The sequence below is a fragment of the Mustela putorius genome, unplaced genomic scaffold (genome assembly GCF_011764305.1).
Source record: "Mustela putorius furo isolate JIRA1106 unplaced genomic scaffold, ASM1176430v1.1 tig00000596_pilon_pilon_pilon, whole genome shotgun sequence".
Lineage (NCBI taxonomy): Eukaryota > Metazoa > Chordata > Mammalia > Carnivora > Mustelidae > Mustela > Mustela putorius.
Window position 1 is genome coordinate 10,334,209 of NW_025421428.1, and position 17,687 is coordinate 10,351,895.

General features: G+C 55.8%; 1 protein-coding gene across 2 annotated transcripts; it reads left to right on the top strand.

The window, feature by feature from the left end:
- Positions 1-7,459: 7,459 nt before the first annotated feature.
- Positions 7,460-16,907, top strand: DOLPP1 (dolichyldiphosphatase 1). Of its 2 annotated transcripts, XM_004757131.3 has the most exons (8): positions 7,478-7,663; positions 11,190-11,290; positions 11,566-11,650; positions 11,748-11,847; positions 12,087-12,185; positions 12,727-12,855; positions 13,276-13,365; positions 15,379-16,907. In XM_004757131.3, exons 1-8 carry the CDS (start codon positions 7,588-7,590, stop codon positions 15,413-15,415), a joined length of 717 nt encoding a protein of 238 aa, XP_004757188.1. In that variant the 5' UTR covers positions 7,478-7,587; the 3' UTR covers positions 15,416-16,907. The 2 variants fall into 2 exon arrangements, with proteins under 2 accessions (XP_004757189.1, XP_004757188.1); XM_004757132.3 differs by lacking the exon at positions 12,727-12,855 and having other exon boundaries at positions 7,460-7,663.
- Positions 16,908-17,687: the final 780 nt, after the last annotated feature.

The window sequence follows — 17,687 nt, forward strand, 5'->3', positions numbered from 1 at the left end:
GTGCAGGGGGTGGAGTTTCCAAGAGGGCAAAGGTGGAGGGAAGCTTGGTGGGGGCTGCGAGCCCCCTTGGGGCCACGTGGCAGCCTGGCAGGGTCACTGGGTCCCAAGGCAGGGAGGGCCCCCAGGTTGGGGGACAAGTGGGGGAGTGTCAGCACAGTACTTAAGGGCACAGATGGGGGCAGCCTGGGTGTGGATCCAGTTCAGGCAGCATCTGGGTAATGTCTCTTCTCTCTGGGCCCCAGAGTCCATATCTAGAAGATACAGGTGTTGGCCCAGCTGTGGGGGCGTGGGGGGCAGTCCCAGGTTCAGTCACTGTAGAGCGGGGGCCAAAGGCTGGAACGGGTAAGAATGGACCACATCCAAGCTGGCTAGATTGAGTGTTTTCACAGTCAGACCTCGGGAGGTTTATAGGAAAGGCACTCAAAAAAAACCCTTCACTTAGAAAATTTTAAATGTACAGCAAAGTTAAAAGGAAAATCCTAGAAAGGACGCCCATCAAACCAACACCTTGAATCATTCATTTACATTTTGTCATATTTACATCGTGTAAATACTTCTCTAAAACATTTCAGGGCACCTGGGTGGCTCAGTGGGTTAAGTTGCTGCCTTTGGCTCAGGTCATGATCTCAGGGTCCTGGGATCAAGCCCCGCGCTGGGCTCTCTGCTCAATGGGGAGCCTGCTTCCCCCTCTCCACCTGCCTCTCTGCCTACTTGTGATCTCTCTGTCAAATAAATAAAAACTTAAAAAAATAAAAATAAAACATTTCTGAGTGTGGGACATGGACTTTACCCCTAAACACTTGAACCGACAAATCTTAAATAAGGTAGCTTTCTGGCATAAGCATAACGCCATAATCATGCCTAGGAAAATATTATTGGTAACTATTATCTGCTAGGGTTCTGAAAAAGAGCTTTTCCTGATGGACTGGAGGTGGCCTTCAGTTCCACCTGAAGAAGAGGACAGATGCTTTCTTTTACTGTTCCCGTTGATGACTTGAGTGAGGACCTGATCCTTACCTCCAACGCTGGCAAATAAGTTTGCATTCAATGGTTTTATTAAGGTACAATTTATATGCTATGAAGTGCACTTGCTTTAATTATTTTTTATTTTTTTAATTTTTTGTATATATTTAGGGGCACCTGGGTGGCTCAGTCGTTGGGTGTCTACCTTCGGCTCAGGTCATGATCCCAGGATCCAGGCCGATATCAGGCTCCCTGCTCCGCAGGAAGCCTGCTTCTCCCTCTCCTACTCTCTCTGTGTTCTTTCTCTCACTGTGTTTCACTCTGTGAAATAAATAAAACATTTTTAAAAAATTTATATATATTAGGGGCACCTGGGTGGCTCAGTGGGTTAAGCCTCTGCCTTTGGCTTGGGTCATGATCTCAGGGTCCTGGGATTGAGCACCGCATCTGGCTCTCTGCTCAGCGGGAAGCCTGCTTCCCCCTCTCTCTCTGCCTGCCTCTGCCTACTTGTGATCTCTGTCTGTCAAATAAAATCTAAAAAAAAAAAAAAATATATATATATATATATATATATATATTAGGGGCACCTGGGTGGCTCAGTGGGTTGAGGCCTCTGCCTTTGGCTCAGGTCATGATCCCAGGGTTCTGGGATTGAGCCCTGGATCAGGCTCTCTGGCAGGGAGCCTGCTTCCCCCCCGCTCTCTGCCTACTTGTGATCTCTGTCAAATAAATAAAATCTTTTTAAAAAATTTATATTTAAAAAGAATTTTTTTAAGTAGGCTCCACCCCCACATGGAGTCCAAGTGGGGCTCGAACTCATGACCTGAGATCGAGACCTGAGCTGAGATCAAGAGTCGGATGCTCAACCAACTGAGCCACCCAGATGTCCCAAATTTAATTATTTTTTAAAGTAAATTTACAGAGGTGGGCAACTGTAATCAGAGTATAATTTTAGAGTAGTCCCATCACCCCCAAAAGGACCCTTTGTGCCCATTTGCAGGAAATCCCTGGCCTCCGGGACCCTACCCGTTCATGTTCTCTCTCCACTTGCCTTTCCTGGGCATTTCTGTAAACGGAATCAAGTGTGTGGTCTTTTGTGCCTGGCTTCTTTATATAGAACCACATTTTTGAGATCCATCCATTTTACCGCACGTCTTAGTATTCTATTTTTCGGTTACTCAGCAGCATTCCGCAGTGAGTTTTCCCCCTTCTTTTTTGCACACCCGTATGGATTCATGAGTTTCGACGTATTTGGTAACTTACAGTCACTTGCAGTCATTCTGGAGATGCTCAAATGGTCACAAAATTGACCACCAGGAGTACCTTTGAGCTGGCTCCCAGGTCTTTTTGACACCCCCTGCCCCAATCAGTCTTTGGGCACTCCCTTCCCAGTGTAAGATGTCCCAGAAAGCTGAGGATCCCAGAGACCAGAGCTGGGAAGGCCGAGGGGAATGCTGGTCCGTTTCTGTGGCGGACAGCAGACTCTAAGAATCATGGTCCCCACCAACCATGACTTTAGGAATCCGTGTCCTTGTATGGGCCTTGCCTACATCAGCTATGGGCTCAGCTGCATGACCTACTTTGGCCAGTGGGACAAGAGCAACATGATGGAGGCAGAGGTTTGAGCGCAGGAGCTCTGGGGCTCGCCCTCTTGGAAAGTAGCTGCTGCCGTGAAGGAGACCAGGTCTCCTCTGCTTGGGAGGCCACGTGGAGGACAGCGTGGGCACCCTGGCTGGCAGCCCCAGCTAACTTCCAGACTTGGAGGAGGCTGCTTGGACCACACAGGTGCAGTAGTGACCCCAGCAGAACTGCCCAGCTGAGCCCACCCAAATTCGCCGATCTTGAGCAATACAATGGTGATGGTTTTACGGTACTACGTTTTGGGCTGGCTCGTTACACAGTGGTGGAGAACAGGGTCTAAACCCCTTGTTGATCCAAGGGGAGATCACAAGGGGAGGGGTGACCACCCCAGTGCAGACAGTGAGTCTGCGGCCGTCCCTGGGATGGATGCCCAGGTCTCCTGAAGTCACGCCCTCTGTCCTTCACCTTGGAGTTGTTTGTATTTACATCAGGTCATGATCAGCCTCTGGGCTTCTTTTACAGGAGACTGATGCTTGCATAGCATGAGGAGGGGTGTGGAAGGCGAGATCTCAGAGTGCTTTGGGGTTCACAATGTGGTTCACGCCAAGCGCTCAAAAAACAGTAGTTTGAATTACAACAGAAGTGGCTCCCGGATGTACACACAAAGGGGACAGGACATTCACTTGTTCTCAGAGTATTTACTGTGCACCTGCTGTGTGCCAAGCTCTCCTCCAGCTGCACGGGCAGTGGCGGATGTGAGAGCTGCCTGTGTGGTGGGCACATCCACTCTCCATTCAGGAACGTCCCAGTGGTAGCTTGAAAGTGGCCACAGGAGAGAGTACTTACACCACGGAAATCAGAAAATGCCACCAGCACAAGAGATGAGCCAGATGATTTGTCTCGAGGACTTGGCACCCTGGTGCTTGTAACTCCAAACCCTGGCTTCTACAATCTTCTGCTCTTGGAGACAGATAATAAATGGCTCCTCCCAGAGGTTTTAAAGCCAAACATCACCTCTAGAATGGGTCCTCTCTAACAAAATGTCACTTCTAGTTTGAGGCCCTGGGTCTTTTTTTTTTTTTTTTTTTTTTCCCAATTTTGAGTAAACTGTACACCACACATTGGACTCGAACTCACCACCTTGAGATCAAGAGCCAGGCACCCCGAGATGATGTGGCTTTGTCACCGGCATCTTTGGGCTCCAGGATTCCCACAACCTCCCCTGGAATGAGTTCCCTGAGGGTGACACGCCACTGGTCACGTCCACTCTTCATCCCTGATGCTCATTCCTGGTCTGGCACTGGCTGGGAACTCTGGGTCTAAAGTGAACGAATGAACCTCTCATCCAGTGGGTGGCAGCAGACACATTTTGGGGAGACAGAGATGGGGAGTTTCCTAAAGAACTCAGCGCAAACAAGTGCAGGTGGGGTACAATGCCCTGGCAAATGGGGGGGGGCAGTCAGGAGTCTCACTTGTCCTCAGCTATAAACCGGGAGCATTCAGCACTGCCTTGCTGTCCTGACAACTGTGCAAGTGACTAAGACTGGGGCACCTCCCAGTTTGCTCAGAGCGATACCAGGGGCCCTGCTGGTCCACCTCTCAGCTCAGGGAGGAGGCAGGTGGTTCCTGCAGCCTCCCGGGGGGCTCCTCGCAGCAGGCATGTCTGCACTGCTCAGCCTCTTGTCCGCTTGCTTGACAGGTCAGACCGGTCATCTCTGGGGACCCTGCTTTGGCTCCCAGGCACATCTCCATGAGAAATGTCCTAACTGGTACCCCAAAGGTATGCACAGCATACCATATGAGCAGCACTGTTCATAACTCCCTAAACCCAGAAACACCCCAAATGTCCACTGAGTCGGATGGGAAATAAACTGTGGTGTGTGCTGTGTTCACACCAGGGAATGCTGCACAGCGGGAGTGAACATATTAGAACTACAGGCCACAGCGCGGATCACAAACACAATGCTCGTGAAAGAAGCCCCGGGCAAAAAGTACCTACTGTAGAATTCTGCTTCTAGAAAGTACAAAATTCAGATCCAGCTAATGCGGGGTGTTAGAAATTGGGATGGTGGTCACCAGAGGGTGACAAGACAGGGTGTCCGGGGCTCCTCGGGTCTTGCTTGTTGGTCTGGGGGCTGCTCACATAGATGGGCTTAGTTTGTGAAACGACCTCAACTTGTACACACCCGATTTTTGGAATTTCCTATATGAATGTTTTATATATATATTTATATATATATATATATTTTTTTTTTTTTCAACCCACTCTTCAGAGCTCCACTTTGTCCTCACCACCGGTGTGACCTCAAAGTTTGGGATGGCCAGGCCCCTGCTGGCTCTCCTTCCCCAGCACCTGTCCCCTCTCCCTCTCTCTTGCCCCCCCCACACTCCAGGGTCAGGACACTTGCTTATGCTGTTGCCTCTGCCAGGAAAATCCCACTTGGGAGAACGCCCTCTCATTTTATTTTATTTTATTTTTAAGATTTTATTTATTTATTTTTAAAAAATATTTTATTTGGGTGCCTGGGTGGCTCAGTGGGTTAAGCCACTGCCTTCGGCTCGGGTCATGATCTCGGGGTCCTGGGATCAAGGCCCGTGTCGGGCTCTCTGCTCAGTGGGGAGCCTGCTTCCCCCTCTCTCTTTCTGCCTGCCTCTCTGCCTGCTTGTGATCTCTGCCTGTCAAATAAATAAATAAATAGATAGATAAATAAATAAAATCTTTAAAAAAATAAAATATTTTATTTATTCATTTGACAGACAAATCACAAGTAGGCAGAGAGGCAGGCAGAGAAAGAGAGGGAAGCAGGCTCCCCGCGGAGCACAGAGCTCCACGCAGGGCTCAATCCCAGGACTCTGGGATCATGACCTGAGCCGAAGGCAGAGGCTTTAACCCACTGAAGTCACCCAGTTGCCCCCGCCCTCTCATTTTATAGTCCCCTGTCCTTGTCACTTCCTCCACAACACTCTCCCTGAGGTGAGAGGGCTCTGGCGTCAGACAGGCTTGGGTTTCAGGGGCTCTGCATCTCTAGGCCCATTTGCTCATCATTGAAAGGGCTGCCAGCCAGGGAGGGGCAAAGTAGCGGGGCTCAGGATGGATGCCCTGCACCAGGAATTATTCTGGGAAACTCACAGCCCCCTCCTCACACCTCCTGCTTCTCACTGGCTAATAATGGCAGTGCCTGAGGGAGCCTGAGCGCGGGTGACAGGGAGAGGGAGCCAGCTGACCCGCACAAGCCCAGGCTGGGCTGGGTGGGGGCTGAGAACAGCTGAGAGGGCCCCGGGGCCCTCCTGGCTCATGGGTGGGTTGAGTGCCCACCATCCCCCTCCACCTGACTCCTCAGCCCAAGCCCATGGTTGCAGCAGAGTGAACCACTTTGGGCAGTGAAACCCTTTGCTTTATTCTCACTTCGCACAGGGACTTAGGCAGTATACTTACTGAGCACTTGTTCTAGCACTAGTCTGGGTCAGGCTCAAACCCGTAACAGGACTTTTTTTTTTTTTCCTTTTTAAGATTTTATTTATTTGAAAGACAGAGTGCGTTCACACGAGAGCGGGGTGAGGGGCGAGGGAGAAGCCAATTCTCCAATGAGCAGGGAGTCCCATGAGGGCTCCATCCTGGAACTCTGGGATCATGACCTGAGCAGAGGGCAGGTGGTTAACCCAGTGAGTGATGCAGGGGCCTCCAGGCCCTGTCTTTATGTTGCTCAAGCTTTTCCATGTGGCTGGACCTACTTTTGTCAGAACCCCCAGAGCACAAAGAAATGCAGACTCCACGGCTCTGACTCAGATTTACTGAAGCAACCCAGGCCCCGGTGGGGCCCAGGAACCTGCATTTCTACAGCTGATCTTGGTGCGGCACGAAATCAGAGAACCACTGCTTATTGGGAGACTGACAAGGAACCAGTAATGGTCCAGGGTGGCCAGCGCTGAGGTAGAAGAGGAGACACAACCGGGAACCCAGCAGAGGCCTCTCACCTGCCCGTGGAAACCTCTGAGAAGAGACACCTGAGCCAGACTTGGGGCAGACACCTGAGCCAGGCGAAGTGGGGCAGGAGGGGAGATGCTTTCCAGGCAGCAGAACAGCCTGTGCCAAGTCTGGGAGACAAGAGGGGCCGGGCATCCTGGCTGGGCTGAGTAATTCAATCCAGCCGGAGAGACGGGGGCGGGGGGTGCGGGCAGGAGACTGGGAGGTGCGTGGAAAGGTGTGGCCCTGTGGCCACCGAGAGGAAGGTTTCGGGGAAACCGAGGCGTAGGTGAGACACCGGCTTCTTGTTTAAAATGCTCCCCAAACGTGGCTGAATCAAAACATCTTAGTTAATTCAATGAAAGAAGGAAGGAGTCTTTCTCAACTTGAGTTAAGCCTCCATTCTGTAAAGCATTTAGGGCACCGACTGCGCGCCCCGCTCGGGCAGCTCCGTCCGCCGCCCCACATCCTTCTACCCCGGGGCTGTCGGCTTGGTGAGACCTGGCCTGTCGCCGGTCAGTACACGGGTCTTCGGCCTCAGTTTACTCGTAACTAAAAGTGGGTCGGCTCAGATCCCAACGAGCTGAGGCTGCCTCCCCGCTTCGAGCGTGCGTTCTGACCGCAGCCCAGCTCCCGCCAGCTCTGGCCGGGCTTGGGGTACGGAGGAAGCCTCCACTCCGCGTGTGTCCCAGCCAAACCAAAGCTCCCACCACACTTCAACACGCCCCCCACGCTAGCGCCTGATTGGCCCGCCCTGCTCACACTGTGAGCCCGCTTCACCTTGTGATTGGCTGTTCTGCTCTCGGTTGTGTGCTGGGACCCTCCTCTTTTCTGATTGGCCAGGCTCCTACCTGTGCTCGCCATGGATTGGACGCCGGCTCGGTCGGCTCGCATGCTCCGGGGCCCCGCTCTCTGATTCGCCGCTCGGGTCAGCCTCAGAGCCGGCACGCTAAATGGCTGCGCCGCTACCTGTATCGGCCTCCGATTGGGCACGCGGCGCCTCCCCGGCGTGATAGGTCAGGACCACCGCCCCCCTGGCTCCCCATTGGCTGCTCGGCGAAGCCCGGTCTCCGGGTAAGATGGCAGCGGACGGACAGTGCTCGCTCCCCGCTTCATGGCGGCCGGTGACCCTCACCCACGTCGAATATCCTACAGGTAAAAGGCGGCCCCGCCTCGGAGGACGCCTTCCTGGGGTCGGCCCGTCAGCCCCAGGCGCTCCGGCCCGCGCGAGCTCGCGGAGGGGGTGCCGGGGGACCCGGGTGGGAACTGTCAAATAGTGAGCCTTGGAGGGGCTCGGCCGGCGCGCGCGCCGCGCAGGCGCAGTGGTGCGGCGATGAGCTGGGCGAAATTGTGAGCGGCTCGTTCGCGCACTCTGCGGCTGCGCGGCCGGGCCGCTCCCCCGGGTCCGGGGATGCGGGTGGGCTGTAATGGGGCTGGGGTCTGCGTGAGGCGGGAATGGATGACCGGCCTGGACCTGGGGCCCTCTTCCCTGCCTTCCCTGGAGGCCGAGAGGCCAGACTCCCTCTTCGGCGTGCAGGGAGTGCCGCTTTCCTTCAGACAGCGCTTTGGGGCTGCAGAGAGCTCCCCACTGCTGGGAGTGTGCAAACCGAGGCCGGGAAGCTATTCGTTGTTTGAGTACTTGGGCCACGCCATGAGTAGGGCACTGCCCCACAACAGAGGGGGCCGGGTTAGGGGACTAGAAACCCCTGAGATCTGACTTCTGGAGTTTCCCAATCAGATACGTCTCTAGAAGTGCAGGTTTTTCCAGCCGAGAGGTCCTGTAGCGACAGGCTAGTAGAGTGGTGCAGATCTTGGGCCTTAGGGTCAGAAGTATCTGGGCTCCAGGTCAGGCTGAGGCCTGGAGCTAATGACTTCACCTCTCTGTGCCTCGGTTAGTTCGTCTCTAAAGTGGGGCTGATCACAGTGCCTTCCTTCCAGTGGTGATGTGAGAAATGCTGAGTGCGTTGCCTGGCACACAGTAAACTTTCAGTATATAACTGCCGTAAATATCATCTCACCTTTCCACGACCATCTCGAGCCCACTCCACCCTCCCTGAGTAGGACGACTGGGTGTTGGGTGAGGCTGGGGGCCTCTCATTGAGCCCTGGTGGCCCCAAGAAAGGCCTGTGCATGCTGCTCTCGAGCGCAGAGATAGGAGTACCTGGCCCTGCTGAGGGCTTCAGGGCTGGATGCCCGGAACTTTGACCCTAGGTGTTCTTGGTTATATCGGGGGTGGGGTGGCCCTGCCAGGCCTGTGCCCTGCCTGCCTGCCTACCCACCATTTATCCCTCATTCATTCAGCCAGTATTCACCGAGACCTCCCGAGAGCTAGGCCCTGGGCTAGGTCTGGTTTAGAATGGTGAACAGGCCCATACCTTCTCTGCCCTATGGACTGTGAAAAACAAAACAAAACAAAACAAAACCACCGCTTTACAGGAGGCTCGCTCCTGACAGGAGGGAAACCAAGGCCTGGAGAGGGGAAGGGGCTTGAAGGCCTCAGTGCTTTCATATTTCCTCTCCGTGGCCTCAGAGTAGCTTCTCTGAGTGCTCACAAACCAGAAGAAGGAGCCTGGTGTTCGGGAGCAGCACGACACAGGCTGTGACAAGGGACCTTTTGCAGGGACTGTGAGTGCCTGGAGGAGGGAGCTGGGTGAACCTGGGGGCCTCGTTTGAGGTCTAGTCCGTTGCTCACTCTTCTGTAGCCCCTTTTGTGCCCTCACCACACTGATCGTTGCTTCCTTCGTCCCTTCTCTACTCACGTAGCATTGTTTTTGAGCCTGGGTAAGTGCCAGGGGCTGTGCTGGGCTTGGGAGATGGGGCAGGGTGTAGAGACCCCGTCCCAGCTCTCCTGGAGCCTAACGTGTAGAGAGAGGGACTGATACTGGCCCCATAGCTACACTAGCGAGTGTATCATGAGCAGTGCCCTGGTTACAGATTCCCCCACAGACCGAGAACTCTGCGATGGCAGCAACATGTCTTTTTTTTTTTCCTTCCCCCCCCCCACTGTGGTGGCTACTTCATTTATTAATGTTGCATTAACACAGACAGCATTTCAGTTGGGGGAGCCTGGGTGTGCCAAGGTCCAGAAGTGGGACAGGGCAGGGGGCATTCAGGGAATGCTCTGAGTTATGTTCCTGGGGACTGGAACAGAGGTGGGAGGGAAGCGGGGCAGGTCTGGGCAGGGCCTGATGAGCTGGGCTGAAGTGGGATTCATCCCAGGGGCAGAGGGAACCACACAGGGGCCAAGATCAGAGAGTGATGAGGCCAGAGTGTCTGCAGCATCCTCAGGAAGACCCAAGGGTAGCGTTGGCTGTGGGACAGGCTGTGGAGATGGTCAAAGGTTTTGGGGCACCAACTACTCCCTGTCCTTAAAAACTGGTGCTTGGGGCATCATTTGGGCAGCCGAGAAACCCAGAGTCTCAGAGCTGGAAGAGACCAGGCCCTCACGTGGATGAGATGGAGGGCCTCACCCAGTGTCACCCAGTGGGCCCAGGGCAGCAGTGGCCCTCGCGCCTAGGTTGCTGGGCCCTTCCCTCATGCCAGTTCTGCCAGCCAGTCCTACTGTGGGTAGATGTGAGTGAGGCCAGGTGTGTGACCGTCTCTTCAGCCTGGAATCTGGGCTCAACCCTGTGTGGGTACTTTCCTGCTGCCTGTATGAGGCCAGGCTGGTGGTGTGGGATGTTTCCCATGCTGAGCTCTCCCAACATGGAAGCGTCCTGAGTGCTAGGGGCTGAGCTGGTCTCATGGGCCTTGCTGCATCAAAGCTCCCACCGCTGTAGGACGTGGGTGCCCTTCTCACTGGCTCAGGAACTGAACCATGAGGCATGCATGCCCTCTGACCTGAGAGTGGCCCCTCAGCCACCCTGTCTCTAATGGTGAGGGCAGTCTTTGGACTCTGTCAGCCCTGCCCTTGACCGAGAGGGAACGTGGCTCTTATCTCTTGGCTTCCGTGTCCTCAGCTCTCAAAGGGGCTTCTGATTCCCTTACAGCCTCCTTTCTGGGCCTGTAAAGAGGTAAAAACAGGTCGTAGGTAGCCAATGTCTTGCCAATGGAGAGGCTACCGTATTGGCGAGAGCAGCCTCTCCCCTCCCCTCGCTTGGTCCCTGACAGACTCTTTCTGCAAGGTCTAGAGATTTCCAGGTTCCTTTGGCGGCCCAGGGCTTGGCGGGGGGAGCCTCAGCACAGCGCTGTGTTCCAGAGGCGCCCGTGTGCCTGCTGGCTGCCTCCTCCTCTGGGACCTGGCCTTGAAGGTCAGGCCAGGCCAGGTTCAAATTCCTGCTTTGGCAGGGTGATGGGCTTACTACCTGATCCAGGCTAGAGAGTTGGATTTTAGGTCAGACCCCACCTCCTTCTGGCTGTGTGTCCTTGGGCAAGTCACACAACCCCTGTGGGACTGAGTTTCTTCCTTTACAGAATGGGGCCAGTGAAGGCACCAGCTTTAAACTTACGATCTATGCACATGAAAGCTCAGTGATTGGACACTGGTCTCTCGTGCCCGTGGCTGAGTTGGTGTGGTCACCTGGTAGACTGAGGCAGTCACAGCTGCCTGGTCCTGCTCTTTGCGCCCTTCTGGGGCCTTCTTTCTGGCTCAGGTCCCACTTGACTTGCCCCTCTTGTGATTGTGGTGCTCTGGCCTCATCCTGTTCTCCCTGTGCCCACCCCTCCCCCTGCCCCTCCCCAGGTGATCTCTCTGGCCACCTCCTTGCCTACCTGAGCCTCAGCCCTGTCTTCGTCATTGTTGGTTTCGTGACCCTCATCATATTCAAGCGGGAGCTGCACACGGTGAGTAAGTCTATCCCTGCCCATGCCTGCACTGCTCCTCTGGTGCCCCCATGCCGGGGAAGGGTGCGGGGCTTGGGGGGGCGGCGGGCACACCTCTGCATCCCAGGCGCTTCGCTCTCCTTTCCCTGCCTCCACCTTTCTTGGGCGGAGCTTCCCAGCCGGTTCGGGCTGTTCGCTCGCTGGGCGGGGAGGGTCAGGCAGGGCCACAGGCTTTGGGCCTGGGTGGCGGCCAGCAGGCACACTGAGGCCCAGCTGACCGCACATCTTCCCGGCAGATTTCGTTCCTTGGGGGCCTGGCACTGAACGAGGGGGTCAACTGGCTGATCAAACACATCATCCAGGAGCCACGGCCCTGTGGAGGTGGGGTCTGGGTCGTGGGGTCCGGGGGGGGTCCCCTGGTCGGGATGTGACCGGGAGGCCTGTATCCCCCCATCCTGCTGTGTTCTCGCTCTCCCAGGCCCCCACATGGCAGTGGGCACCAAGTACGGGATGCCCTCCAGCCATTCTCAGTTTATGTGGTTCTTCTCCGTCTACTCTTTCCTCTTCCTGTATTTAAGGTGAGATTCTGTCCTGGCCGGGGGCGGGGCGGGGGGGGCTGAACCAGCCCAGGCTGGCCTCTGCCAGGGACTCGCTCTTAGCTCTTTGGACATCCTTGGGGCTTGGCCTCTGTTGGGGGTGGAAGGAGCTGCAGCCACGGAGAAGGTGCCCTGGTGGCATTTGGATGGGACCGGGGCTGTCAGGGAGGCCTGAGGTCCAGGCTGTGGGCTGAGGCTATCTGACGGGCTTGTTTTCCCAGAATGCACCAAACGAACAACGCCAGGTTCCTGGACTTGCTATGGAGGCATGTGCTTTCCCTGGGTCTCCTCGCTGCAGCTTTTCTAGTCTCCTATAGCAGGTATGGAGGGGCAGAGAGCCCCACCCCCACCCTGCCGCCTGGGGTCTTGCTGCATTTGTGGTCCCTGTTGGACCTCCCCATGGACCCAAGTCCCAGAGCCTGTAGAGCAGGTCTGGGAAAGGGGTTCCAGGCCTCTCATTTTTAAGGGCTAGGGCTCCACTACCCCTTCCAGCCTGGTCCTTCTCTCTCCTCCTGGCCGAGCCCACTGTTTTGGGGACACCTGCACACATCAGCCACCTGTTCCCAGTGTCCTGGAGGAGCTTCGTGCAGACAGACTCAGAGCTGAAGGCTGAACAGAAGGGAGGCGCACATCCCGACAGAACCATCCCTTCCCTTCTGTGGTTGGGGGAGCCACTGCTGGAAGGAGCAGCTCCTTCTGGAAGTAGATTGGAGGCTGTGTGTTCACAGAAGTCTGTCCTATCTGTGTGTGTCTCCCTGCGTGCACACGCAAGTTCCGGGGAAGCCAGTGCTTGGGCATGGGGAAATCGTGCAGGCCTGTGCCCATCTGGGTCTCATGACCTTCCCTCTGTCCTTGGCCCAGGGTCTACCTGCTGTACCACACCTGGAGCCAGGTGCTCTATGGGGGCATTGCTGGGAGCCTCATGGCCGTCGCCTGGTTTGCCTTCACCCAGGAGGTCCTCACCCCACTGTTCCCTAGGATAGCAGCCTGGTAACTGCCTCCTGCCCCGTGACTGCCCCACCTGGCTCTGCCCCTGGGAGGGCCCTCGTGTCCCCCTTTTCGGCGGGCATGGGCTGCAGGCCCTACTTTCCTGGCATCCTCCTCCCTCTGGTGTTTTTTCAGGCCCAGAAGCCAAGGGGCCATCCTCTGCATCTTAGCTCTCGGGGGCTTGGGAAGCAGCCCGAGTCCTGCTGGGCTGTGTGTACCATGGGGCAGCACCCCTGCCTGAGTGTCACACAGGTGACACGTCTGGGTCTCTCAGTGGCTCCTGGGTCACAGGCCAAGCAGAGACTCTGAACAGTGGGGGAGGGTGCATTGCCAGCCCTGGGCACTGAGGGGGCGGGTTGTTTGACTTGGTGGCAGGCTTGTGCCCTGATGTGGTCCTGGCTTTCTGGATGTCTGTTTCTCCAGGCCTATCTCTGAGTTCTTCCTAATCCGAGACACGAGCCTCATCCCCAACGTACTCTGGTTTGAGTACACGGTAACCCGGGCAGAAGCCAGGTGAGTTAGGTGCCAACAGTCACGGGGTCCTGGCTCAGTGGGGCAGAGCCTCATAGTGGCTACTGTCCTTGCTTTTTGGAGGGCTCCCCTGCACCTTTCCCTAAGCCCCATTTTACAGCGGAGGAGCTGAGGCTCAGAGAAGAGAAGAGGAGTGACTTAGCTGGGGACTTGCAGTTGGTGGGTGTGGGAGCTGGGCAGGGAGCCCGGCTGTCTGGCCCAGAGCTGTGCTTTTAGCCTCTGTAGCCCAGAGCCAGACAACCGGGCGGCTGTGATTCTTGGGCTGGCTGTATGTGGCTATCCCTTGGAGTTGTGTGGTCCAGATACTCTCCTACGGATGGGTAAACTGAGGCACGGGGAGTTGGGGCTGCCTGTGGTTGCATAGCAGGCTGGGGCAAAGCTGGGCTTGGGAGCCTCCTGACTCCACTGTCCCTCTCCACTCACCCCGGATCCTGGGTTGGGCGCCAGCTGGGATGGGGAAGGCTGGGTTTCTCCTCAGGTGCAGAGGGGGAGCTGAGGTGAGGTGAGACTCCAGAGTAAGCCTGGGAGGTTTCCTGACATGCTGGTGAGAAGAACCCTGGGGCAGGCCCCGGCAGAGTCTTCCAGCATCCGGGAAATGTGTCTGGTGCCTCATGCTCCAAATTATCCTAACGAGCTTAAGGGTAAAGCCCTGGATGCATGAGGAAAGGAGATTTGAGGGGGTTAGGGCAGGCGATCCCATTATCGATGGAAGCGCCCCAGCTGGCCGCATGTGGCTGGCCCCCACCTGCTCTCATCAACCAGAATTTCCCCGTGCATCTGCTCTGGGCCAGCCCGTGTGCTGGGGGGTAGCACCGAGGGAGGGGCTCATGGCAGGCAGGGGAGATGTGAGGAGTGAAGCGCCTGTCTGTGTGGTCTGTGTCCTAGGCCTGAGAGCTCACGGCAGGGTCCTGAGTGGGGAGGGAGGGGGCAGGGTAGTTGTGCGGGCTGCCCTGGGGAGGCGGGCCCGAGTGTGGAGAGAGTGGGCCTGAGGAAGTGGAGGTGGCAGGGAGCGTGCCCTTTGCAGAGGGAACCGCACCCGCGGAGTTTCTAAGGCAGGGCAAAGCGGGGGGGGGAGTCCACTGAACAGACAGAGGCAGGGGTGGCTGGAGCCCAGGAACGAGGGGACAGAGCAGGGGATGAGGCCGGGGCGACATCATGCAGGACGTGTGGGCGCAGTGAGTTTTCTGTATTTTATTTTTAATATTTTTTAAAGATTTTACTTAATAATTTGATGGAGAGAGAGCACAGGAGGCAGAGCAGCAGACAGAGGGAGAGGGAGAAGCAGACTCCCCGCTGAGCAGGGAGCTTGATATGGGACTTGATCCCAGCACCCTGGGATCATGACCTGAGCCGAAGGCAGACATGCTTAACCGACCGAGCCACCCAGGCACCCCAGTTTTCTGAGTTTTAAATTCTCCTTTCTGAGCTTCAGTCAGCCTCTCTGGAAAATGGGGGAGATTGTCCCTGCTTGCCTCAGGTTGCAGGGCTCATCGTGGATATAGCCATTCCCCCAACCAGACACTCGAATCCTCTGTAGAACGTCCATCAGTAGTTCTACCTTTGCCTACATAGCTCCAGGTGCAGAGCTGTCTTTCATCCACTTGGGTCAGTGATAATAGAACCCTGCTTTTGCTGGCTTATCTCTAATCCCCAGCGTTTGTTGGATTCTAGCCAGGTCCCTCTAGCCTCAGGCCTCTTCCCTGGCCCACCTCTGACCCAGTGTCGTGGCTGGGTTCCTGAGCTCCAGAGCTGAGGCATCTGGATAAGGCCCAGCCTGAGACACTGATCCTCTCTGGGATTCCAAATCCCAGGTCTCAGGGCAGGGAGCTCCGACTGGCTGCTACATGGGTAGTCACTACCGGAGTGGGCAGTCACCCATTTTGATGGGACTGTGGATAGGGAGGGGACAGCTGAGGGTGTGGGTCACGAATGCCAGGGGTCCCCTCATTTGACCCCCAAACATCCTGACCTGTGACCTCCACCCCCACTTTGTAGGAACAGACAGCGTAAGCTGGGAACGAAACTGCAGTGACTGGTGAGTGTGGCTGGGTCCAGCCTCCAGATCTGGCCTGCTTGATGCCTTGCAGGATGGACAGAACGACAGACAGAGGGATGAAGCAGAGACCTCTACAGACCCAAGTCACCAAGTGGAGCCTTTTTTTTCTTATTTTAATTTTAATGAACAAGGTGGACCAAAGGGCCGAGGCAGCCCCTCAACCCAGGACCCTGGGGGGCCTGCTGCCAGGGGGCCACACGGCCAGAGACCCTCGCTGTGCTGCTGCCAGCCCCTGGTCGGGCAGAGAGTGCCCTCGGCATGGGCACCGGGGGGTGGTGTAGAGGAGGAGGGCTTGCACCTCTGGTCGCGGGGCCAGGAGATCCGGGTGGCGTGAACAATACACACTATTTATTTTTGGGTTTTGTCAAAGGCAGACGGGCTTTTGGAGATGGGGCCCGAAGGAGCCTGCCTGCCTGCTGCGGTTGCCCTGCGTACAGGGAGGGGCCGAGGTCAGCCGCCCGGGGGCCCTTTGCCTGGGGCCCAGGGGACACACCGCCTCTCCCTGGGCCAGAGAGGTGGCGTGGGGGCCCCGGAGGAGGGGAGCACCTCCACGCCCTCCCTGCCACCAATGCCATTCCAGAACCTTGTTCAGTGTTTCCTTGTCTGGGGGCCAGGGCCCCATGAAAGCGCGCTTTTGGCCGCGGCTGTCATTGTGCTCTACCCATTATGGACCCTGCACCACAAGGGCTTTTTCTGGTCCCCTGTCCCCAAGACGATGGTCCCCTTCTGACAAAAGAGCCTGCACATGTGGGTGAGCGAACCCAGGCTGTTTACAGCTCTTTTCCTGTCCTGCCTTCCCGTAGCCATTAGTTGTCAACTCCTCCCAAACACAGTGCAGAGGAAGCAGGAGCCGGGTGAGGGAGCGGAGCTGAGGGTGCCTGGCGCCACTGTCCTCCCCTCCCTTCTCCCTTCCCCTTCCCTCCGTGTGCTCTGAGCCCTCCCTTGTCCTTCTCGACACCCTCCCGAGAGCCTGGGTACTTGCTCAGGCATCCTAAAGCCTGAGTCCAGGGTGTGGTTGCACAGACCCCCACTGACCAGTGTGGAGGGCAGCTACTCCTGAGCGGACCCAACCTCTTAAGTCACTCTTGAATGGCGTTGTGGAGAAGAGATGCTTCCAGACTCTTTGGAAGTTTCTAGAACTGAACCAGGCTGTTCGGGACCTGTGTTCCACACCCTCCTAACCCACCACCCTTTTTCTTTGTGGAGGTTCCTAACCTGCTGCTGAAGCACAATATTTCGGTGCTTTCTTTTCTCCTTTGTTAAAGACAGTGTCCAAAAGCCATTCCAGATGCCAGGACCAGGGGCCTATTTCTGGGGAAGGTTGGTCAGTCCCCACATTTTCCTCCCCTTCCTTTCTTATTTTTATTTTTTACTTTTTGCCTGAGACAAGCCAAGTGTGAGGTGGTTTGATTTAAGAAAAATCAATGAAATTGTTTACTATTGTTTTAAAATAAAATCTTGAACTCTGGCGGCTTGAGCCTATGTTGCCTGAGCTCATAAGAGGAGCCAGGGGCAGGGTGTGGCTGTGGGGACATGCCACTCTAAGGGGCAGGAATGTGGTTAACACCATAAAATCATGAGCATCTCCAAGACATCTAGTCCATTCCAGCCCCCAAACCTGGGGTTTGAACAGCCTCTGTGATATTTCTCCCCAGTGCCTGAGGACATCTTGCTGCCTGCTATTCAGTTCCAAGTTCCCCCTTTCGGTGGTCCTGCTCTGCCCCCCTGTGTGGTCCGGCTGGCTCTGGCTGTGCGCTCAGCTTCACTCTCCATGGGACAGCCCTTGAGGACTGGGCAAATGAGCCTTTCCGAAGCTTTAGCCGCCTCCTCTCCCTGTTTAATTCAGTGAGTTTCTTGCTTTGGGAGAGACAGCTGCAGACAGCTGGGTGTTTGGAGGCCTCGTGGGAGTGCCGTGGGCAAGGGCTGGCCCTTGGTAGGGAGGCTTCTTCCTTGATTCACACAGCAGAGATGCGGAATGAACACACCTTCGGTCAGGGTCAGGGTGAACCAAAACTGTCTGTTGTCCCGTGAGCTTGGAGGTTGGGTTTGGATCCCTGTTGGGTCCACAGAACCTTGACATTCAATCACATTGACCTCACCCCAGGTATGTGGCAGAAGCAAACAAATCTCTGGAGAAAACTTCATCTAAGACTTCAGTTATTTGTGTACATAATTTTTAAAGATTTTCCTTATTAGAGCATGAATGGGGGCAGAGGGAGAGAGACAAGCTGACACCCCCCTGAGCGCA